This window comes from Macaca nemestrina, chromosome 10, assembly GCF_043159975.1.
Source record: "Macaca nemestrina isolate mMacNem1 chromosome 10, mMacNem.hap1, whole genome shotgun sequence".
NCBI lineage: Eukaryota > Metazoa > Chordata > Mammalia > Primates > Cercopithecidae > Macaca > Macaca nemestrina.
Window position 1 is genome coordinate 31,377,342 of NC_092134.1, and position 25,289 is coordinate 31,402,630.

Consider the following 25,289-nt stretch of genomic DNA (forward strand, 5'->3'; position numbering starts at 1 on the left):
ACATGAAATAGCACTATCTAAAGCAAATTTGTCCAACCTGCGGGCCACATGTGGCCAAGAACGGCTTTGAATGTGACCCAACACAAATTTGTAAACTTTCTTAAAACATGATGAGATTTTTTTTTGCATGTTTTTTGTTTTGTTTTAGCTCATCAACTATTTTTAGTGTTAGTGTATTTTATGTGTGACCCAAGACAATTCTTCTCCCACTGTGGCTCAGGAAAGCCAAAAGGTTGGACACCCCTGATCTAAAGTAATGTCAGTACCCAGATGTACATACACATGAACTCCTGTGTCATAAGTCAGAGTGGCATGCATCCGGGCAGGCCCCTGAAAGATGGGTAGGTTTTTGAAAAGTGAGAGAAAAGGGAAGAGTGCTTTTGGCAGGGATAAAATCTGGGTAAAATCACTAAGGTGAGGCTTAAACAACATACTCAGTAGTTAAAAGCCTGCCTGACTCTTTATTATGGGATAAGATGATCAGGAAGAAATGGTGCAAGTTCAGGAAGGTCTTCTGTACTAGTGTCTCATATGTCAGCAGATACTTATTGGGCTCCTGTGTGCCAGGCACTCTTCTCATTGCTTGGATACTTTAGAGAACAAAGCAGGAAAGTTTTCTGCTTTCTTGGAGCTTACATTCTAGGAGAGGGCCACACATAATTAATGGAATAGGTTACAAGTTAATTATTTAATATGTTACAAAAGTAGTAAGTGCTGTGAACAAAAAAAAAAAAAAAAAAGGAAAAGCAAAGGTTAGGCTGGGGAGGGTCCGGGCTTGCGGGGAGCAAGGCACAAGAAGTCTACAGCATTAAGTAGGGCTAGGTCTTCATTGTAGGTTTTGATAACTTTTTTTGTAATTTGTTCTTTTTTTTTAGAGACAAGGCCTCGATCTATCACCCGGGCTGAAGTGCAGTGGTACAATCATAGCTCACTATAGTCCCACCTCAGCCTTCTGAGTAGCTGGGACTACAGATGCACACCACCATACCCAGCTGATTTTTAAAATTTTTTGTAGAGACAGGTTCTCACTATGTTGCCCAGGCTGGTCTCAAACTCCTGGGCTCAAGTGATCCTCTCATTCTGGCCTCCCAAAGTGCTGTGGTTATAGGTGTGAGCCACTGTGCAGAGCCTGTAATTTTGTTCTTTAAACTTCTAATTTATTTTCTATGTTTGACTGCATTTGTGTCCCAGCGTCCTTGTTTGCTAAATTATGAGAACAGGCAGTTTAATGTAAACTGAGCTTCCAAGACTACTCTACTTCATCCACGAACCATCTTTAAATCTTTAATATTAGCCTTCTTACAGAGTGGCTGTGAGGATCAAGCGATGCAAATTACGTACGTGTCTAGCATAATACAACTCACAGAGAAGGTACCTGACAAATATTAGCCCCCCAGCTACAGTTTGAAAACATGCAGTTCTGTGATAATATGTCATGGTTGGATTACTTCTTCATAGATTTTTTTTTTTCTTAATCTCTGGGTTTAAGCCCTGTGAGATTCGTATTCCCAAATATATTGGAAAAATTCATTTAAACTGTAGGATTTCTTGGTTTGCTCTAGGCTGTGCCTGCCCATGCCGATTGACGTTGTTTACACCTGGGTGAATGGCACAGATCTTGAACTACTGAAGGAGCTACAGCAGGTCAGAGAACAGATGGAGGAGGAGCAGAAAGCAATGAGGTAAAACTGATTTTTTTTTTTCCCACATCAGATGGGTAATGTGGCGATGTAATAAGGTCTGAGGGTGGCACATCTCACACATGAGCATGAAAACCCAATCATCATGCTAATGAACTACAAAAGGATCTGGTAAAACTGATTCTTAAAAAACAAAACAGGCCAGGCATGGTGCCTCACACCTGTAATCTCAGAACTTTGGGAGGTGGAGATGGGAGGATCACTTGAGGCCAGGAGTTCAAGACCAGACTGGGCAACATAGTGAGACTTCATCTCTACAAAAAAAAAAAATATTGTTGGGTGTGGTGGCGCACGCCTGCAGTCCCACCTACTTGGGAGGCTGAGGCAGGAGAATCATTTGAGCTCAGGAGGTTGAGATTGCAGTGAGCCGTGATTGTGCCACTGCCTTCCAACTTGGGTGACAGAGCAAGACCCTGTCTCAAAAAAGAAAAAGAAACAAAACAAAACACATCGTCCCGTGAGTACAAGCAAGCATGCATTAGCCAAAGATAAGTTGATTTTCACAGTGCCATCCAAACAAACTTGCCTCTCAGTTCATGCCATTACGAGATCTTGGCAGTCATCCATCTGGCCTGTGTTTCTTGGTGCCTAAGGAGGACTCAGCCACTCTTGCCAGATACTGGCCTCACTTTGTTAGATGATTTTATGAATGTGGTGCTCTAGTGATGGCTTGCTCTCCAAGGGACTTAAAGACAGAGGACCCCCTCCCCCACCCCCCTGGCTGCCTGCTTACTCATTTAGAGCCCCAGGTGTGGTATCTTCTTGAAATAAGTGTTTGTTATGACAGATATCTCCATAGTAAGACAGATTCTTCCCTTAAAAAATATAATAGGGCCACAGACTTGTTTCCATTTGAAAATGGCAGTAAAAGGTATATTCCCTTTATGCCATTTAGGAATAAATTCCAGATTATGGAATTAGAAACTTTGGTATTTTTTATTTAATATATGAGATTGGTCATTTTATTTACTTTATCTGGGAAAGATACAGCAGACTTCTGGATAGCCATCAGGGGTAGGAACCTGGCGGATGTAATTCCCCTTTGATTCGTTAGGAGTATTTGTTAGTACCTACTTGTTGACTTCTTTGTGAATGTCAAGAGTGCATCCCAGTGCAGGTCTTTGGCCACCTTATATTGGAGCAAATTCATTTTCTCTTTGTTTGAGGTTATACGACTTACCCAGTGCATGAAAATGGCTGGCAGCCAGGTACAATGTTTTACTAATAAAATATAAAAGTTTATGCTTTAAGCAAACTGTCTTGGTTACAGTGGGAGGTACAGTATTGTTGGTAATATTTCACTGGAACATATAATTCATTATGCATTTTAAGTGTGGTAAGCATTGTCAGTCCCTCTTACTCACATTTAGGGTTACCACTAGTCCATATGTATGTAATAAACTGTATTTGCCTTTTATTAGAGAAATCCTTGGGAAAAACACAACGGAACCAACTAAGAAGAGGTAAGCATTTTGATTTCCTCTCAAGAATAAAAATTGAAAGATAGAAGTGAAATTTCAGATTATTTATTTTTGTTGGGTATTCAGGATTTTCTATTTACTCTATTATCCATATAGTTTTTGACCCCAAATTAGGTACATCTATTAGATGGGAAATTTTGCAGTGCTGAGTGCATAGTTGATTGAGAACTCTGGTTATTTTGCTAACCAAAGCTTCACTGCATTGGGGAGGGTTAGAGTCCCAAGATTTCCTTCTCTATAGTTCCCTCCTATTAATCTGTCTTGGTGCATTATTCTCTTGGTCCACTTATACTCTAACTTCTACCCAGTATTTTCATTTATAAAATTTATGTCCATCATTTACTTGTAGGTTCAATATATACGTCCTTATCTTTAAAAGCTGTACATTTTATGTTTAAGAACCTAGGAAGGAGATTTAGCCCAACAAGAAGAACCAAATACACCTATCTTGACTTGAGTCATTCCTGACTCTGACAGGTCCTTAAAACAAGACTCTCTCACTGACAAGCCATCTCTGTTAATTGTCACCTACCCACTTAACCATCAGACTTTTTAAAATGCTTATTGATGGAGAAGATCCTGAGAATTTCAAGATCCAGAAGTGCCTTCTTTTTTTTTTTTGAGATGGAGTTTGCTCTTGTTGCCCAGGCTGGAGTGCAATGGTGCAATCTCGGCTCACCGCAACCTCCGCCTCCCAGGTTCAAGCAATTCTCTTGCCTCAGCCTCCCAAGTAGTTGGGATTACAGGCATGCACCACCACGCCCAGCTAATTTTGTGTTTTTAGTAGAGACAGGGTTTCTCCATGTTGGTCAGGCTGGTCTCAAACTTGCAGCCTCAGGTGATCTGCCCGCCTCGGCCTCCCATAGTATTGGGATTACAGGTGTGAGCCACCGTGTCAGGCCTCAGAAGTGCCTTCTAAGCTATCTTTTTATGTTAATTATATAACTTTATTTATAAACTATATTAACATTAATACTGGTTTTTAAATGGTTTTTAAATTATTTAAATAAAAGCAATAGTACAACACGAAGAAAGATTGAGAAGAAAGTGAAAAGAAAAAACTCACAAAATTTTATAACCCTTATTTAACAACTGTTATTTTTATTATTCCCTTTTCATGCATATTTGAGTAGTTGTAGTTTATAATCTTGTGTGCAGTTTTGTATCCTACTTTTTAAACTTTATGTAATTATACATATGTATCATGTTGATGTATTATCTTCATACTTCATATCTTTCAGTTTTAATAGTTGTATAATATTCCATAAAGTGAGTACTGTAATTTACTAAATGTTAGACATTTCTGTATTTCACTATTGTCATTATTTCATGATTCTTATATTTGGGTCTGTGGCATTTTCTGTGTGTGGGTTTGTTTTTTCTGTTTTGTTTCTCTTCCATACTTGGACTGGACTAGATTCCTGAAAGTAAGGTTACTGAGGAAGAAGCCTATATATGTTTTTATGGTTCTGAATAAGTATGTATGTATTGCATATGCGTATTAGACAAGCATATATGTATATATTACCAACTTGCTTTCCCAAAAGAGTTGGTGTCGTTTGGAGTGATACCAGCAGTATTTAAGATAAGTAGATTTACTGCATTTGTGCTAATATTGAGTCATCATTTTTTGAGGGGTGCTAATTTAGTAAAGGTGATAGCTCTTTGTTTTCTTTTACATTTCTTTATAAAGGAAGTTGAACAATTTTTTATACTGTTTGACTGGTTATTGGTCCTACTTTGTGAATTTTCTAGCCATGTCCTTTGACCATCCATTTGTTTATTCAGGTAATAGGTTTATTGTAGATATTTCTTATAATCAGATAGAAATATCTCATATAAATTTATATTAGAACCTTGTCACAGTTGCTTTTGTTTACATCAATGCAGTGTCATATCCAATGCGTTTAGTTGTTTTCTAACTGGAATTGGTAACTTGTATCTGGTAACATGACACTCTATTAACCAGAATCTACCTCCTTCCTAATCTGCCCAATAATGGGCTTTATTGGAATTATGAATAATCTTTTAAAAATGATAGTAATGAAGTGCTTAATTTCATGTGCACTTTGGAGTTAGTAAATATTGGTGGGGGTCTTATTAGTGGGAGTTTGGAAGCTCTATCTTTAGAGTTGGATTGAACAATTTTATATCATACTTGCGAACTTAATTTTTGTATCCATGAGATAAAAGTCTTCATTTGTTAAAATACTATGATTTTTTTGATGGGCTATAAAAAATCTGAAAAATTCAGTAGTATGACAAGCTTCTCATTGTCGATTGCATTTCAAGAATGTAGCTGTGAGCATGTTGGTGTTTCTTTCCAGTGAGAAGCAGTTAGAGTGTTTGCTGACGCACTGCATCAAGGTGCCCATGCTTGTCCTGGACCCAGCCCTGCCAGCCAGCATCACCCTGAAGGACCTGCCATCTCTTTATCCTTCTTTTCATTCTGCCAGTGACATATTCAATGTTGCAAAACCAAAAAACCCTTCTACTAATGTCTCAGTTGTTGTTTTTGACAGTACTAAGGATGGTAAGATCTTTTTATGGATATTTTAAAATCATATTATCATTGGATGTTTGAATAACAAAATTCTGAGTGGAATAGAAACAATTCATTGTTAAGTGTCTGATAAACTTTTCTAAAAATGCACAAAGAGAAGCAAAAGAGCTGCCATTGTATTTTGGCCTAACCTCAAAAAGGGATTGCTGCATATATTTTACTCTGTGTAATACACATACCTTTCTGTGCTGTGATGAGGACCTTCAATCTGACATCATAATTACCTTGTTCTCTTGGCCATGAGTTATTCTAGAGGCAATTTTTCTACCATATAACTCCTCTACAAGGTTGCGTTCTGCAGTTTGGACAGAACATACCTGGAGTATTCATTCTGAGATATATGAACTGAATGTTTGTGTTTCCTCCAAAATTTGTATGTTGAAATCATAACCCCCAGCATGATGGTATTGGGAGGTGGAGCCTTTGATGGGATTAGTGCCCTTATAAAAGAGATCCTCGGCTGGGCATAGTGGCTCATACCTGTAATCCCAGCAATTTTGGGAAACTAAGGAGGATTGCTTGAGCCTAAGGAGTTCAAGACCAGCCTGGGCAACATAGTGAGAACTTGTCTCTACCAAACAATAACAACAACAACAACAACAAAAACAAAAACACAGCTGGACATGGTGGTATGTGCCTGTAGTCCTAGCTACTTGGGAGGCTAAGGCAGGAGGATCGCTTGAGCCCAGGAATTCAAGGCTGAGCGGTTCTCCAGCCTGGACAGTAGAGTGAGGCCTTGCCTCAAAATAATAAATAATAGCAGAAGAGACTCCAGAGAGCTCCCTCTGCTCTCCACCATGTGGCGTTGTGAGAAGATGCCCTCTGCAGCCTGGAAGAGTACCCTCACCAAAACCCAAGCGTGCTGGCAATCTGATCTCAGACTTTGGCCACCAGAACTGTGAAAAACAAATTTCTCTTGTTTATAAGACAACAGATGATTTGGGCAGATAATGGAATTAAAATGGTAATTCCTGGCATAAAACTGCACCCACATCCTTAGAGATCCCATTCTCCCACTTGGCCAGTGCACTGCTGAGCCCATAACCTGCATCTTCTGCTCTAGCCTCTTGTCTGACTCATTCCTCCTCTGCATGGATTGTCTCTATTTGGAAGGTCTGTGGTTTTTATGTATAAAATGAAAGCTGTCATGTTCCCTTTCCAACACCAAGTCTAGTTCTCTAGCTCCCATTCTGCCAGTGTCGTACCTCCCAGCTTAAATCTTTGGAACCATCTTTGACCCCTTCTTACCTTTTACATATATAACTAATAATTAACTTCATCGTATGACTTGCTTTTCTTTTTTTGCACATGATTCTTAGGTTCTTACCTTACTTATTTCCTCCACACCAGACTGAATTCCCTCAGACTCCAGTAATAAGACTCCTGCTCTGTCTGTGTAAAGTCCATCTCAGTCTGTCTGGCACACAGGTCTCAAATAAACCTGAAAACCCTGATTTTATGGGTTCACTGCCTTTATGAAAAGAATAATATAGCAGTGTATGTTTGCTTTTCACATGGATACAAACTTCTTTTCCTGGTGTTTGGGATTCAGCTTTAATTGCCTTGATTTTGTCAGTTGATCCCCATATCCCTGCCTTCCCCACATCATGTTGCAGCTGTCAGTGTCTTCACACATGTGGTGCTAGGCCTTGTGTCCCGCTGCCTGTCCCCTTCTCCTTCCCTCTCAGTCCATCCCCTGCTTCATTCAGCCCCACTTTAAGCCCTCTCTCCTTCATGAAGCTCCCAGACTAATATATTCATCATGATTTTATTTTTATTTTTACTTTCCTGCATTTCTATAATACTTACAATCTAACTCATAACTCAGGTTTGATTGCACAGGGGTTTATGGTTTTTCTCATGGAATTTTTTTTGTTGAACAGAAAACTTACCACTCACCAGTTTATGTCCCGATCAGTGCCTAACAGTGCTTGCTCCCTGATACTTAACAAGTTATTTTTAGTTTGAGGTTGGGTGTGGTGGCTCACGCCTGTAATCCCAGCACTTTGGGAGGTCAAGGTGGGCAGATTGCTTGAGCTCAGGAGTTCAAAACCAGCCTTGGTAACATGGCAAAACCCTGTCTTTACAAAAAAAACCGAAAATTAGTCTGGCATGATGGCATACACCTGTAATCCCAGCTACTTGGGAGGCTGAGATGGGAGGATCGCTTGAGCCTGGGAGGTTGAGACTGCAGTGAGCTGAGATTATACCAGTGATCTCCAGCCTGTGCAAGAGTGAGACTCTGTCTGGAAAAAAAAAAAAAAAAGTTATTTTTAGTATGAAAGGAAATGTTAATCTTTCCAAGTATAAATATATCCCCCCTCTATAGATCCTGAACTGATTTGTACCTCAGCACTCACATATTCCATCTGCAGCCTGGAGCGGGGTCTACTCAGCAAAGTAGTTTTCCAATCAAGCTTACACTTTCTGATTTATAGCAAACAAATTTCCTCCAGTGGCAGTTCATTTTACCTCTAGACTAAACTGACTTTCTTTTTTTTTTTTTTTTTTTTTTTGAGACGGAGTCTCGCTCTGTCACCCAGGCTGGAGTGCAGTGGCCGGATCTCAGCTCACTGCAAGCTCCGCCTCCCGGGTTCACGCCATTCTCCTGCCTCAGCCTCCCGAGTAGCTGGGACTACAGGCGCCCGCCACCTCGCCCGGCTAGTTTTTTGTATTTTTTAGTAGAGACGGGGTTTCACCGTGTTAACCAGGATGGTCTCGATCTCCCGACCTCGTGATCCGCCCGTCTCGGCCTCCCTAAACTGACTTTCAAAAGGAACCACAAACTGCTTCCTTATAACTTTCTCATATAGGTTAAAGTTGTACCTCCTATGGTCACACAGAACTCATGTAATCCCTCTCCCTTGGGACATTTTATTTTCCTTTCTTTGGTTGTCTCTCAGGGACTTGTGAGTGTCCCAGTTTGCTCTTCTCAGATTACTTCTAAAATGTGTCAATGGGAAGTGAACATTCTATTTTAGTGTGGTTCTGTCTTGGCAGGGAGAGCAGGACTGTCCATTTAACGAGTGCTTATTAAGTGCCTGCCATGTGCCAGGTACTGTTCCCTGTACTGAAGATAGAGCAGGGAACAGATGGACAAAAATCTCTGCCCTTATCTTGAGTTTACATCTTGGTGGAGGGAGTCAGACGGTAAATGCAATAAATAAGTAGATTACATAGTTTGTAGAAGATAATGCTGTGGAAAAAAACAAACAAACAAACAAAAAACACAAGCAGGGGCAGCAGCAGAGAAGTGTCGGCCAGGGCAGGGGGATTGCAATTCTAATTTGGATGGTAGGGACATTCCTCACTCAGAAGGTGACTTTTGAGTGGAAATGTGAAGAAGGTGAGGTAGCCAGCAACGTGACTATCTGGGGAAAGAGTGATCTGAGTAAGTAGAATAGCCATTGCAAAGGCCCTGAGGCAGGAGTGTATCTGGCATGTTTGAAGAAAAGCAAGGAGGCCAGTGTGGCTGGAATGAAGTAAACAAGGCAGAGACAGGCAGTAGATGAACCTGAAGAAGTAAGCGGGGGACCAAATGGCATAAGCCTTGGTACCCATAACAAGGACCTGGCTTTAACTTGGAGTGGGATGCGGAATCACCAGAGGGTTTTGAGTGGAAATGTAATGTGATCTGACTTACATTCCAGAGGGATCAGTCTGGCTTCTTTGGTGGAAATAGACTGAGGAGGGGCAAAAGTTGTGATAATTCAGACAAGAGGGAAGGTTGCTTAGACCAGGGAGGTGCAGTGAAGGTAAGAAGGGGTTGGATTCTGGACATTTTGAAGGTCAACCCAACAGGGTTTCCTAATGACTCAGTTTTGGAGAACATCGTCACCTTTTTTATTCTTATTCGATGTACTTTACTTCTGTTTAAAAACACAAAAATGTGATGGAAATTCAGTATGGCCACAGCACATTGTAGACTCATACTGAACTCACTGTTGAGTAAAACTTACCTTTAAAAAAAAAAAACACTTACATGCTCTAATGCTGAAATACCTATTTTAGTTTATGGTTGTATAGTTGGTTTTGGTACCAAGTTATAAAGGTTTTACTTCATAGGAGATTTTATTTTGCCAGATTTGACTCATTGCTCCAAATAGTCACAAATTTGGGGAATCCATAGTTTCTTATCCAGGACAATAGCTTCTCTGCCATCTTCATATGAATCTACACATTTCACAAGCATGCCTTCTGTAACTTCCAAAACACTGATAGAGGGTTCAGCAAGACGGGACCTGTGAGTAATCTCCTAAACCTCCCTCTAGGTTGATTGCGGCTTTGTTATCTCACCTCTTTGGTAGAATTGGTTAAGTTCTAGCCCATCTGAGCACCAAGCCTGTACATCTTTGTTATATCCATGAAGATGACATGAGATGCTCTTAGCTACTTTGCTAGAATTACAAATACATATACCAGATCTGTTAGGTAGAATTCATCATGTCAATGGAAAGAGAGAGAGAAAAGTTTATCTGATAAAGTTGTAATGAACTCATACTCTTAACAGCCAGTGCTTCCTTTTAAGATAAACAGTGTATTATGAGGGCTTTCTTTTCTCCCGTGCTTACCAACTATATTGTTGTGTTTCAGTTTTTGAGACCAGGTCTCACTCTGTCCCCAGGCTAGGGTGCAGTGGCATGATCGTGGCTCACCACAGCCCCAACTCCCGGGCTCAGATGATCCTCCCATCTCAGCCTGCGGAGTAGCTGGGATTATAGGTGCACACCACCGCCACCGCCACCACCACCACACTCGGCTAGTTTTTGTGTTTTTTGTTTGTTTGTTGTAAAGACAGGGTTTTGCCATGTTGTCCAGGCTGATCTAGAACTTACGGGCTCAAGTGATACTCCTGCCTCAGCCTCCCAAAGTGCTGGGATTACAGGCATGAGCTACTGTGCCTTGTAACTCTAGTACACTTGAGACTCATGCCCAGGATTGACGTCTCATCTCATCAGGCTATAATTTGGAGAACCTGCCTTCTTTGTTTATCTTGAAGATCAGAATTGGAGCTTTCTGACCTGTCTTCTGTTTTCCACAATCCCTGAATGTCAGCAACGAGTTTGCTGATCTCACTTGTCCCCATCACTAACTCTGTCCCAGTGGGGCTGTGTCACCCCCAATCCCTACCCTGATTTACGATGCTCCATGCAGCAGCACCCAGTGAATTTTAGGGATTCATTTTGAGAAAACTGTGCCTCTTAAGGAACCACAAGATCCATAGTAGCCCCCTGCTGTTAACATACATGCCACTGCCTGGCATTCAAAGGCCCCCTTTGGTTACCCTTGTTTCCTAGTACTCACCACTCCCAAATATTTTACTCTAGTCAAACAATTCTTTTTTCCCCCCATCTTTGCACATACATCTGTGATTTCTATCATCCTATCATTTCCTTCTTCGCATTCTAGCTTAAATTTGCTTCCATGAAGCATTCCCTTTGTGTCAGTCACTTATAGTATTGTGAAATTTAACATTTCAATGTACACTGATTTACACTGTTCCCCTTTTGTTGAATGGGCTAATTTTGTCTCCTTCAGCTTCCTTTTTTGGACCATATATTATGCTGCTTTAATAGGTCTCAGAATGTTTTCACAATGTTCTGCCAGACACCATAGTTAAGTATTCATTAAAAATGTGCTTGTTTATTGTATTCTTGGTTGTAGTTGAAGATGCCCACTCTGGACTGCTTAAAGGAAACAACAGACAGACAGTATGGAGGGGCTACTTGGTATGTTATTTTAAATTAAATTGCATTTTTACAATAGACTAGAATAAAAATATGAATAATAAAGCTGTTTGTCTTCGAGAATCTTTTTAATGTTTTTTTTTTGTCTAAGGGTAGCTTACTAATATTAATGACTATTGATTCAAGTAATCCTAAAAGTCATATTTTGAAGCTTGTGTTGTGATGCATTAGATCTTTATTAGTTTTCTCAGCTGTAGGTTTTCACCAGCCTCATGATGTGGAAAATGAGTTGTGTTTTTCCCCTTATTTTAGACAACAGATAAAGAAGTCCCTGGATTAGTGCTAATGCAAGATTTGGCTTTCCTGAGTGGATTTCCACCGACATTCAAGGAAACAAATCAACTAAAAACAAAATTGCCAGAAAATCTTTCCTCTAAAATCAAACTGGTAAGAACATAGAAAATAGAGCAGTTAGCCTGGCACATTCTCATTTAATGTGTGATTCTTGTGGTCCATTTTTTTCTCAGAGTTTAGCTGATAAACATAAGAAGCAAAGAGGGATTCTGTTCTGCCAGAAGAGCCTCATTCCTTACTTTTAATTTGGGCAAAAATCTAAGAGTCTTATTTCGTTTGCTTGGTTCCTAGATAGGGCAGGATTCATTTGTTTAACAGATGAGCTCCTACAATGTCTTAGGTGACATTACAGCTGCTGGGGATGCAGCAGTGGACAAAGTAGACAAAGGCCCGGATGGAACTTAGGGTGTGAACAATGGAAGCATGGGAGGAGGAGATGAGGGGAAGTCATAAATGTCATCAATGCACACAGCCTGTTGTTTACCCAAAGCTTTCACTCATAAAGGTAGTGTGCTTCAGATATATGGAACATTTGCTAATGAGAACCATTCATTAGTAGCTAATTGAGGGACAAGTGTATTTAAAATTGATACTTATTCGCTCTTCAGGTTTGACCATTGATGCCATTTGTTAAGGTGGACTCTGGAGGCTGGCCTGGGACATGCCTTTTCCTTAACATGTATTGTTTTCAACGCCTTTGTCTGATTGACTTAGGACATAGTCCATGCAGGTGTTCTCTCTATTTGACCTTACGTCAAGATGCCTGCTATTCTGTCAGAAGTGTTTCAGGTTGTAAATCGTGAATGTCTCATCTCTTAGAGTAGAGAGCATAAAGTCCTTGCCTCAGAATTTATGAGGTTCTAGTTTTCTTGATTTTATAAAGAAATGCTCTTTGAGTTCTGCCCCTGGGTTTAGCTTACCTGATTCTGACTTCCTCCTGTTGTATGTCATTTAACAATTTTGAGGGGGAAAGGCTGAAGATGCAGTAGTGGTGGAGGAGCTGTGATTAGAGGTGACTAGAGAGGGGTTTTTGCTTAGTTCCTGTCTTAACCATGTTTTTATATGCACCCCCCCTCAACGAAATTCCTTTTAACTTGTGTCTCCCTACCCCAGACCAAGTGTTTTACTGTTTTATGCTACATTGTATTATCGTTGTAATACAATGGTAATGTGAATAACCACTTACGAAGTTTTTACTTTTTTCGTATTTTTCTTCATAACTTTTTTTTTTTTTTTTTTAGAGACAGTCTCACTCCATCCGTCACCCTGGCTGGAGTGCAGTGGTGCGATCTGGGCACACTGCAACCTCTGCCTCCCGGGTTCAAACGATTCTCCTGCCTCAGCCTCCAAATGGCTGGGATTACAGGCATGCACCACCATGCCTGGCTAATTTTTGTATTTTAAGTAGAGAAGGTGTTTCACCATTTTGGCCAGGCTGGTCTCCAACTCCTGACCTCAGGTGATCCAACCACCTCGGCCTCCCAAAGTGCTAGGATTACAGGCATGAGCCACCATTCCTCGCCCTTCATGACTTTCTTTATTGTACTTTGAAATACTGTAATGCCTGGCTATATTAGAGTTGAATTTGTTCTTAACTGCAGTTATTTTAGAATAGATAATACATTTGTCCTTCCTCTGAGTTATTTTTGGTACTGATTTGGGCAGATAAAACCATGGATTAACTTTCATTTCAGCCAATGTTTATTTGACTTCTTGGCTTCCTAGTTATTAGTTCTAGAATTATAGACACATGTATATTTGTACTTTTGATCACCAGTTCAACTTGCTGATGTAGATAGAATGGCATTCTTGATTCTGTTTATATAATTTTAATATAATAAATGCTGAAAAGAAAGAAGTTTCATTCCACTTCTCCACACTCCACTCCATTTGAATATCCCACATTCACTTGGCCTGCTGCCGCTGCCCACTAGTGCGGACTGCTCTCATGCGTCTGCTGGTGGATGGCTGTGTGCTGCCAGAGAATGCCAGTCCCAAGTCATGGTTGACACTTCAGCAAACTATTTTTGGGTGGCATGTGTGGTATAAGCAGGTCGAGGTGGAGTAGGGTAGCAACTTGAATTGGACAAGGAGAACCAGCAGCCTCCAGGCACGGGGAGATGCCTTTCCACAGTTCACTCACCAAGTCGGAGATTTATTTGGATTTTCAGAGTTGTCTTTGTGGGGGCCAACACCTCTCAGAGCATCAAACTCATCACACATAATGTTCCTTGAAGGTTTTTTTCATGATTCCAACACCTGTGATCAACTTCAGGTACTAGGACTTAAGATTTTTAGAGACTAGAGAGAAAGTGAGAAAGAGGAAGAAGAGAAGCAGTGTCAGCATTAGAGTCCAGGCCTCAAGTGACTTGCTTTCCTTAGGCTCTGCTTCCTGATTATGTTATGAGTACTCTGAGAATGAAGTTTCCTATCATTGGGTTCCTAAACAAACAAAACACCTTTTGTGTGTATGATGAGCTCCAAATAAGAGTTTATACAGAGTGCCATGAGAACATCTGGGCTTTAGGTGTACTTGGGGTCAAGGCAGAGTTTGCATAATAGAAGCATTTTAGCTGGGCCCTAAACAGAGCAGCCATTCTCCCAGCAGAGAAGGGAGCAGAAGAGACCATTCTATGTAGAGAGAACAGCCTGAGCCAAAGGGTTGGAGGCCTGAACATAAATGGCGTTTTCAGGGAACCAAGGCAATGGTTTCTAGCACAGGCAGGGATTTTGGTGAGGATGAGATTGTAAAGACAGGTTGAGAAACGTCTTTGTTAAGAAGCCTAGATTTTTTCCTGAAGGCAGGGTGAGGACACAGTCTGATCTGCTTCTAAAGAACATAACAAGGAAAGGTGTGGTAGGAAAACCAGTTCAGCTGCTGCTGCCATAGCTCAGCAAGACGTTCCCATGCAGCAAGTGCCTCGGCAGTGGGATGCCAACAATGGAAATGGTTCCAGAAGCGTCTAAGAGAGACACTTAGTATCAATTGGTGAACTACAAGCTATTCAGGAGAAGGAAGGGGAGAATGAAAGGGAAAGTGGACCTTTCTGGTGAAGATGGAAGTTATGGAATTAACCACACTCAGAGCTTCAGTGGCAGAAGCAAACGTCTTTTGGAAGGAGACCCAGAGGTCAGTTTTGGATGTGTTGCATTAGCGGTGTATGTGGCATGTCAGAGGAGAGGGCTGTTAGGCATTGGACTTCAAGACTTGAACCGCTGAACCACTTTGCCCTTCCAGGTTCCCCCAGGAGGTCTTTGCCAAGGCCTGTGGCCCTGGAGCCACCTAGGGCTCAGCTCAGCTCTGTCCCACAGATTCTCACTAGGCCACGGCTGTCTCAGGACAGGTACGGCCCTATTCACCTTTTTACCCTTAGTGATTACTTGGCACTTAGGGGGCTGCTTAAGGAATGAGCCAGGTGCAACAGTCTTGGGATATATAGGGAAACATTTTCAGCAGTGTGATTATTCATAGGAGTCACTCTAGGCACAGAAATGTGTCTTTGTACATTGTTGTATATACACAACTAGGCCTTTGTCATTCTGTTTAGAACAAAACCTGAAGTTTTTTTTTTTCCTGAGGCAGAAATGTGGGACTTGAAAATAGTTTCATTTGTAAGGTAATGGATTTGAATTCATAAACTCTTTTGACTGTAGTCTTATAAATCAGTCTTTTCTATAAGAGGCTTTCTAATTTGAGATACCTTGAGGTGGGTCTTCAATGATCTGATTAAGTACTCTATCTGTATGATTTTTGTGTATGACGGACATATAATTCACCTTTTGATAAATCAGATCATCAGTCCTTATTTTCAGATACCTCTAAATCATTTTGTATCTGTAGACATTTTCATTCATGGTGGGTTTTTGCATTTATTTTTTGATTTTTGTTTTTCTTCACTTCTTTTTTAAACATATTTTAGAGCAAGTGGGAAATCTTCCCAAAGCTGTTAAGTGAATTCTCATGCTAAGTTTCCTTCAATTATAGTAGTTGCTGAGTGGGTGTGCAAAAGGTGGAGGAGATGTAGACCCTGCCCTTAAGCATTTATAGTCACATTTTGGAAGCAGCGTGTGTGTTTAGAGCTGGAAACAGGAAAGGTCTGTGGGTCAGAGACATGGGGGAAGCTTTCAAAGAGAAAGAGGCTGAACTGGGTTCTTGAAGACTGAACAGGTTGTTTGTGCAGGCAGGGTGGGAACAGCATATTGTCCTGCGTGGACTCTGCCCCCCTCAAAGCTCTGGTCAGGGCCTAAGGTCACAGTAAATTGTCATAATTTTGTACTGAAGCTCTTTCTTTTAGATAATTCTCTGAAACCACCTTGTGCACTTGTTTTAAAGCATGGTACCTTTTTCTTTTTTTGTTTTATTTCTAAAATAAAAAAGCTTCAATAGATGAAACAACCAACTCTGAAACTGATTTAAGTTTTGGAAAACCACCAGGACATATTAAGATCTAGTAGCGGCTGGGCGCAGTGGCTCACACCTGTAATCCCAGCACTTTGAGGCCGAGGCGGGCAGATCATGAGGTTGATCTGATTGGAGACTGATACCATCCTGGCCAACATGGTGAAACTCCATCTCTACTGAAAATACAAAAATTAGCTGGGTGTGGTGGCACATGCCTATAATCCCAGCTACTTGGGAGGCTAAGGCATGAGAATCACTTGAACCCAGGAGGCAGAGGTTGCAGCGAGCTGAGGTGGCGCCACTGTATTCCAGTCTGGTGACAGAGTGAGACTTCATCTCAAAAAAAAAAAAAAAAAAAAAAAAAAATCTAGTAGCTTTGAATTGTTGAATCACTTAAAGGCACTAATTTGGTTTTCAGTTGGTATTAGCAGACATGTGGGGTTTTTTTCCTAAAAGATTTTTAATGATTTTAGATCAAATGAATCCAAAATGAAAGTAGATTACACCTTCTGAATTTGTAAGCACTTCAAAGTTGTTGGGAACATAACTTCTAATAGGAAAGCCTTTGTTGTTATTTTGGATTTGCATTTCTTCTAGACCAAGTTTTCTCCACCTTTGCACCATTGAGACAGTTGAGACTGGATGCCACTATCCTTAGGGGACTGTCCTGTGTATTGTAGGATGTTTAGCAGCATCCCAGGTCTTTATCCTCCAGTAGTATTTGCAGATATGTGATTGTTTAGACAACTTGACACAGCCTTTCTTTTTGGCATTCAGAAATGACCAGTTCGATATCATGATTTTTAACTAAGGCTTATCTTAAAATACAACTATTTTGTCTGCCTTAAAAGGATACTTTCTCTTTTGCACTCATTGTTTTTGGTTGACTTAAAAACATGCATTCAAACTTACTTGTATTTGTTGACTACTATTGTTTTTAAAGCCAATTTTTAAATATAGGCTACAATGCTGAGAACAGTAGAATGAACTGTTTATTATTCTCACAATTAGCAATATTTTAAAGTGGTTCTATATGTTTTATATTAATATACTCTAATCTTGCCTTGATAGTTAATCATTTGTAGAATTTAAAAGCGAAGATTATTTACACTGTTTTTTCAATTCTTATATCTTGTGACTTGGTCATTTATACTGAATTATACTGAATTTAATACTTCTGGGATTGTTTTATCATCCCTGTCCTATGTTATACAGTGTACAAAATGTGTTAGATTTGCTTCCAATATATACATACTTATGTACATATTGTATCTAGAAGTTTAACTGTGAAATATCAAGCACTTGAAATCTGGTTTCCATATCTGTCATGCCATTGAAATTGGTCTCCATTGAGCTACTAATTACAAAACCCACTTAATTTTGTTTCTTGTCCCTTAATTTTGATGCTTGTTTTTTGTCTTTAGAAATATACCAGAATTAATATTTTTTTCTCTTGGGTTCTGCAACACTGCTTCTCCTGACCATCATCTGTATTGTCTTTCCTTGACTCGAATTGATCCATCAGTTGCTCAATCATTGTAGCCTACCCAGGCCTTGGCCTCAACCACCATTTAGTTCTCCGTCTGTCTGTCTGCCCTTGCCTCATACTCCTACAAGTGCCAGGTGTATCAGTCATGTTATTCTAGATGATGCTGCTGGAACAGACATTCTGGAATCTCAATGGCTAAAAACAACAAAGCTTTATTTCTTAGTCATGCCACATGTTGTTCACTGTGGGTCTGTAGGGGGTGGGCATAGAAGTTGTTCCTTTTTGCAGAAACTTATAATTTATGTAAACTTATAATTTAAAGTAAGATGCTATATATGGAGGCAGTTGCCCACAATTGCCCAAGCCACGAACTCCAACCTTAGGCACAAACTACAACTAGTCTTCCCTCTACCTCCTCTCGGCTGACAAAAGTAATAATGATGTCCAGGATTGGGCTGCCACCTAGTGGCTCTCAGAGGGTACTTCCCCACCCTTTTTACGGTGGCAGAAAATCTTTCCCATACATGTAAATATTACTTTAACTTCATTAATTTTCATCTCTTTCCGAATTATTGTATAGTTACTGTAGAAAAACCTCTTCTTGCTCTTTTATGCCCATATAATTAGAAACCAACCCTAGGCAAGGCTTCTAATAAAAGAATAATTTTAGTGATATACCTTCTTACCAAACAAAGGGCCAATACAAGTTATGAAATTAAACTAGACACACCTCGTCTTCGAGGTGATGCCAAGCCAGCACCTGGGCCCAAAACTGGCCTGCAGCCCCTCAGCTTCGCCCACTGCCTTCCGACCCTGGACCTTCGCAAAGTGAACGAGCTTCAGGACTTCGTGAAAATGTATAAGCAGGATCCGAGCAGTCTGCACACCGAGGAAATGTGCTTCCTGAGGGAGTGTGTGGAGAGCATGGGGGTGAAGTACCACGTGCTACTCAGAAAGCTATTATAAATCAGACGAAAATACCAAGGAATTAAAAACAGGTAGTAAGAAGGTGGAGGAAAACATAAACACAGACGAGCCTTCAAGTGAGGAAAGTGATCTAGAAATTGATAACGAAGCTATGATTGAACCAGACACTGATGCCCCTTGAGAAACGGGAGATGGGGGCCAGGCCTGGTGGCTCATGCCTGTAATCCCAGCACTTTGGGAGGCCAAGGCGGGTGGATCGTATGTCAGGAGACCAGCCTGGCCAATGTGGTGAAATCCTGCCTCTACTAAAAATACAAAAAAAAATTAGCTGGGCATGGTGATGCATGCCTGTAATCCCAGCTATTCGGGAGGCTGAGGCAGGAGAATCACTTGAACCCGGGAGATGGAGGTTGCAGTGAGCTGAGATCACATCACTGTATTCCAGCCTTGGCAATAAAGTGAGACTTCATCTCAAAAAATAGAAATAAAAATAAGTAAATAAATAAATTATTCTAGAATAGTGACTTTTTCTCTCCAGGGAGCCCTCAGAAATGCTTTGGGGTGCTGTGAGAGGGAGGACAGGGACCCAGGCAGACTACTAATCCCCTGCGTGGCCTGCCTCCCAACACCCGGCACATATGCCGAGGCAAGATAGTGACTCAGTGAGAACCAGCTTAGCGAGTGCTAAATATATGCCAGGCACTCACTAAGTAAAAGAGGTAAAAGAAAGTGATGAGTCAGGAAGACAGTTACAAGCACCTGCAGGTGCTCACACATGCACCTAATCTGTGAGAAGAGTTAATGGCCTATGTAATAAGGGGAAAAGATATAAATGAAATTTCTAACTCTAACCTCTGGTGTTTTGGACTATGTACGCTTAGGAAACTGCTTAGAAAATGAGCTAAGAATAGTCATGCAGCAAACAGAAGAGCTCAGAATAAGCTCATAATAATTTGTGTTTGCTTCTGTTTTATAGATTGAGAAAGAAAACCATAGGCTCTTTTAGAAGCACTAGTTCAGGAGAAGGATTTTACTATCCTACATTTGTGGTTTTCAGGCCTCTCCACTTTTCCTGAGTGATGAAAGCCTCTTCGTAGGAAGTTGCGTGATACAGAGTCAGAACAGACAACAGATAAAGCGTGGTGTGGACTTTGGTAGGGGTGGCAAAGCCTGTTTGTAGAACTTGATGTTTGTGATGTTCACTCTTAGATTTATGATTGCCCCAAAAGCTTTGCTCCGAAAGCTAGTTTTCCCATGGAAGCACTTCAGGCAGCCCTGCCGAAGATGCTCCTCCCGGGCATGTGGCACAAAAGCTGTTCAGACACCCGACTAGCAGATGTGCTTGTCACCAATTCCAGCAAGGTTAATTACATTGCAGGTTTTAAGCCCAATATAAGCAGATTGATAATATTCTAGAAGAAAAGTCACAAAACTGTTGGCCAGCAGGCATATTTGCAAAGAAGTCAAAAATCATTTGAGCCAACATTGAAAAATTGGGGAGATTTCATACAGCAGTTGGGGATTCTTGCCTCTGAGGAGACTGGCAGCACTTGGTGCCACTGAGTGGTTGCAGCTTTCAGATGGCTCTGAGGTGTCGAGTTTGCCACTGCCTTTACCACTCCTTCTTATTTTTAGATGCCTGTTTTGTTAACATTCATTTGGGAAATGCATCTGGTCTGTGTAGGTCTTTTCGTTGTGTTTTGATATTGTCTTACCATTTCAAGATTAAAGATCAGGGTGGTTGTGGTGGCTCACGCCTGTTATCCCAGCACTTTGGGAGGCCAAGGCAGGCGGATCACCTGAGGTCAGGAGGTGGAGACCAGCCTGGCCAACATGGTGAAACCCTGTCTCTACTAAAAATACAAAAATCAGCTGGCCGTGGTGATGCATTCCTGTAGTCCCAGCTACTTGGGAGGCTGAGGAAGGAGAATCGTTTGAACCCTGGAGGCGGAGGTTGAGGTGAGCCAAGATCGCGCCACTGTGCTCCAGCCTGGCGACAGAGCGAGACTCTATCTCAAAAAAAAAAAAAAAAAAAAAAAAAGGAAAGATTAAAGAGCAGACTGGGAATTTGAAGGTGCCTCATCCTTGAGACTCAGTCTTTTCATGTGTAATCCTCTTGTTATTTGATAGTTGCAGTTGTATTCAGAGGCCAGTGTAGCACTTCTGAAACTGAATAACCCCAAGGATTTTCAAGAATTGAACAAGCAAACTAAGAAGAACATGACCATTGATGGAAAAGAACTGACCATAAGTCCTGCATATTTATTATGGGATCTGAGTGCTATCAGCCAGGTAAGGGATGCACAGAAGCTTTTACAACCCAAATCAAGAGTTAGGATGTTAAAAATGTGTAAGTTACTGTATTAGAAGAGGAAAGGGGACTTACAGAGAGGTGAGTTGATTGGAACTTTTCTAATTTTCCAGTCACTGCCGTTGGTTTGGTATTAACTGAAGTGACCTAGAATCAGATCCAATAACCTTTTTTATAAAGTGTGTTAGAGAAATGCTGTCTGTTTGAATTTTGGGTTTAAAAATATATATACTGATCTTCTGCATTTTTTGTAATGTTTAAAATTAAGACTCCATTGTTAAAAGTCTGCCAGAGCACCTTGAGAGCAGATGGGGCAGAAGGAAAGGACAAAGAGGAGGAGGTGTGACTTAAGGGGTATTTCACATCTTCATGTGCCAAGGGTTTTTCTCAGTCTAAGCAGGATGAAGACATCTCTGCCAGTCGTTTTGAAGATAACGAAGAACTGAGGTACTCACTGCGATCTATTGAGAAGCATGCACCATGGGTTCGGAATATTTTCATTGTCACCAACGGGCAGATTCCATCCTGGCTGAACCTTGACAATCCTCGAGTGACAATAGTAACACACCAGGTACAAGACTTTCTAAAAATTACGAGACTGTGGTTTCTAATTCTGCTCCTTTAGTGTGGTACAGGGATTTCCATAATTTCATTCTCCGTACCCTTCTACCTTCATTTCTGCCTTTCTTTAGCTCTTCATTGCCTTCCCTTCCTTCCTTTCAAAAACTAAACCAAACCCAAACAGCTCTCATTCACTCTCTTTTTTTGTTTGCTGTTGTTAAAAGGATGTTTTTCGAAATTTGAGCCACTTGCCTACCTTTAGTTCACCTGCTATTGAAAGTCACATTCATCGCATCGAAGGGCTGTCCCAGAAGTTTATTTACCTAAATGATGATGTCATGTTTGGGAAGGATGTCTGGCCAGATGATTTTTACAGTCACTCCAAAGGCCAAAAGGTGAGTGCCTAAGAGGAGGGGGGGATGTCTAGTGTGGAAGTCACTTAGCAAATCAGAAAATCAGTGCACATACTACTATAGTCAAATATCACACAGGCCAGGCACGGTGGCTTACACCTGTAATCCCAGTACTTTGGGAGGCAGAGGTGGGTGGATCACTTGACCCTAGGAGTTTGAGACCAGCTTGGGAAGCACAGGGAGACAAATAATTGTTTTACTTTACAAAAAGTAAATTGTTTTACTTTACAAAAAGTAAAACAATTATTTGGGCCCAGTGGAATACTCATGTAGTCTCAGCTACTTGGGTGTTGGGGGCCAGTCGGGGGAGTGGGGGCTCACTGGCCAAGATGAGAAGATTACTTTAGCCTGAATGTTGAGGCTGCAGTGAGCTGTGATTGTACCACTGCACCCCAGCTTGGGTGACAGAGTGAGAACCCGATCTTGAAAAATAAAATAAAAAATATATATGTATATATGATCAAATAATCATTTTTGAGTGCTAAGCTCAGAAGTCAACAATTAAGAAGAACACTACAGTTAGAAATTTGCTTTCCTACATTCTTAGACACCCAGGATCCTCACTTTTCCCTGACCATCTAAATTTTCTACTACTACGATAGCAGAAAAAGCAAAATCACTGTGAAACAGAAAATCATGGTTAGAATGTCAGCAAAAGGGCCAAAATAGAAAGTTAACTCAAGTTAGTGCTGAAAGCTATAGATGAAATTTCATGGCTGGGCGCGGTGGCTCACGCCTGTAATCCCAGCACTTTGGGAGGCCGAGACGGGCGGATCACGAGGTCAGGAGATCGAGACCATCCTGGCTAGCACAGTGAAACCCCGTCTCTACTAAAAAATACAAAAAAATTAGCCGGGCGAGGTGGCGGGCGCCTGTAGTCCCAGCTACTCGGGAGGCTGAGGCAGGAGAATGGCGTGAACCTGGGAGGCGGAGCTTGCAGTGAGCTGAGATCCGGCCACTGTACTCCAGCCTGGGCGACAGAGCGAGACTCCGTCTCAAAAAAAAAAAAAAAAAAAAAAAAAAAAAAAAAAAATTTCATTTAAGGCAGCCTGTTGCGCTCTAACTTTGTTGAGAGGTGGGATGGAGAAGTGGTTAAGAGTGCAGACTTGGGGGCCAACTCTTCAGGATGACCTTGGGCAGTGGCTCTACTTCTGTGTTTTCTGTCTGCATAGTGTGGAAAGTACAAAAACCCTTGTAGCATTGTTGGAAGGGTTCAGTGATCAGTTAGAGACTTATCACCGTAAACTTATAAGTTATAAAACTCTGCAACTAAGTGCTAATAACAAAACTACTTTGTCTGTTATTGTTTATGCTACCCAACCAGGCCCATTCTCCTGTTCCCCTATTGACCTGTCTCCTCTGTATCAGATTGTAGGGCTAAAAGGGGAGCTTGTGGCTTAACAAGGGGACAAACACAAGATCAATGACTGTGCAGTGCTTTTCCTGCTGACAGGTGTGCCTTGGTGCTGAGGCGTGTGAGCATAGGAGGCTTAAATCAGATGGGATAGGAAGAATGCCCATCCGAATTGACACGTACTTTGAAGAACAAGTAAGAGTTAGTTTAGGTGAAAAAAGATATTCCAATTAGACAGAATATGCAAAGGCACAGAGATTTTTAAAGAGGAGTGTATTTTTTTTCAATGATTTTGAATTTAAAAAGTAACCATGTACCCCATCACTCATTTTTAGAGCAGGTGAATGCACAGCTCAGAATGCTGTGCCGATTAATTTATCACAGGGCCTTATGCATGAAGATAGAGGATATTGTCTCTCAGCCTTGAGACAAGATTATGCACAAATACACTGATGAGCTACTGATAGTTGTTGCAGAAAAGCAGTGACCGTGCATACTTCCCACCAGCTTTGACATGCTTCGGTACTTGCAGTCAAGTCTGGCATGGTGTTACTTTATTTCACAGTAGATTATCAAAGCATGTTGTGAGAGGCTACTCCATGAGTTGAATCCTTGTCTGCTTTCCTTGAGTAATGGAAAAAAGTAAATATGCTCAGTAAGAATGGTCAACACAGCAGGATCTAAACAATAACTATAGGTACAGGCAAACTTAAAGCGCTTGTGAGTGTGAACACTCAGCCCTTTGAAAATTTTAATCTTTCTAGAGACTTAATTTCTTTTTATAAAGGGAATCTTAAGAATAAAACGTATCAGAAGCCAGAAGTCATTTTATTTTCTCTTTGGTTTTATCGTAGGTTTATTTGACGTGGCCTGTGCCAAACTGTGCCGAGGGCTGCCCCGGTTCCTGGATTAAAGATGGCTATTGTGACAAGGCTTGTAATAATTCAGCCTGCGATTGGGATGGTGGTGATTGCTCTGGTAAGGATGTGTTAAACTGTCGTTCGTTCATTTTTATGGAATATTTTCTTCTTAATCATTATTGAACATGTACAATAGACGTAACCAAACATTCTTTATGTATTAATAAAGAATCAGTAATGCTGGACATGGTGACTCAAGCTTATAATCCAGTGCTTTGCAAAGCTGAGCTGGGAGGATTGCTTGAGGCCAGGAGTTTAAGACCAGCCTGGGCAACATAGTAAGACCCCATCTCTATCAAAAAAAATTAGCCAAGTGTGGTGGTGCACACCTGTAGTCCTAGGTGCTTGGGAGGCTAAGGCAGGAGGATCACTTGAGCCTAGGAGTCCGAGGCTGCCGTGAGCTGTGATTGTGCCTCTGTACTCCAACCTGGGCGGCAGAGTGACACCCTGTCTCAAAAAATATATATATATATGAATGTGTGTGTGTGTATATATATATATATGTATATATATATCAGTAATCAGTACACTCTTTGGAGGTGGTAATTAGTGCTCCCATGTGGCCCAGTTTATTCGTTGTTGAGGGCATTGAACAAGAGAAAATACACTTGAAAATGTCATCTTATTTAAAATATGAAAATCTGGAATATACTTAGTTCTATAAACCCAAGAGCAAGCATCACTCTCACTGGTTCTTATAGGAGCTCACTGCTGGTTGCCATCAGCAGCAGATTATGATAGGTTACAGAATGACTAAAGAGTTGCAAAAGAAATAAGTATTTTCCTCAGCAACTCTTCTCCCTCCCTCACATACTTATATTTTGACTTACTGATAATAGCAATTTGTTACATTTACTTACTGCCTTTCAATTATAAAGCATTAAATGTATACAGCATTATTCATTATATTCACTTGAATTTTGTTTGTCACCTGAGAGTGAGTATGTACACAAATGTTATCATACCCATTTCCATATGAAGAAACGGATTTGGAAATGTTTGCTTATTGGAGAAAACAAAGCTTCAAGTTGTATTTCAGTCAGATATGTCAGATGCTCTTTAACTGTGGGGAGAGAATACAGATGTGCAAAGCAGATCTGTGTAGACCAGAGAAGTCAGTCTCTACT

The 25,289-nt window shown here is 40.9% G+C and overlaps 1 protein-coding gene and 1 non-coding gene across 3 annotated transcripts in view; one reads left to right on the plus strand and one right to left on the minus strand.

The window, feature by feature from the left end:
• Positions 1-25,289, plus strand: part of LOC105493830 (N-acetylglucosamine-1-phosphate transferase subunits alpha and beta) — an 87,707-nt gene that overhangs the window by 39,302 nt on the left and 23,116 nt on the right. For both annotated transcript variants that reach the window (XM_011761759.3, XM_071071238.1), the window contains exons 3-11: positions 1,563-1,682; positions 3,122-3,163; positions 5,509-5,714; positions 11,409-11,473; positions 11,744-11,878; positions 20,734-20,895; positions 21,306-21,485; positions 21,700-21,870; positions 24,097-24,220. In XM_011761759.3, coding sequence (XP_011760061.2) covers positions 1,563-1,682; positions 3,122-3,163; positions 5,509-5,714; positions 11,409-11,473; positions 11,744-11,878; positions 20,734-20,895; positions 21,306-21,485; positions 21,700-21,870; positions 24,097-24,220 — 1,205 coding nt within the window. The remainder of the gene's footprint in view (positions 1-1,562; positions 1,683-3,121; positions 3,164-5,508; positions 5,715-11,408; positions 11,474-11,743; positions 11,879-20,733; positions 20,896-21,305; positions 21,486-21,699; positions 21,871-24,096; positions 24,221-25,289) is intronic.
• On the minus strand, positions 1,708-1,808 carry LOC112428897 (small nucleolar RNA U13). Its single transcript, XR_003020961.1, has one exon. It is a non-coding gene; the product is annotated as a small nucleolar RNA U13 (small nucleolar RNA).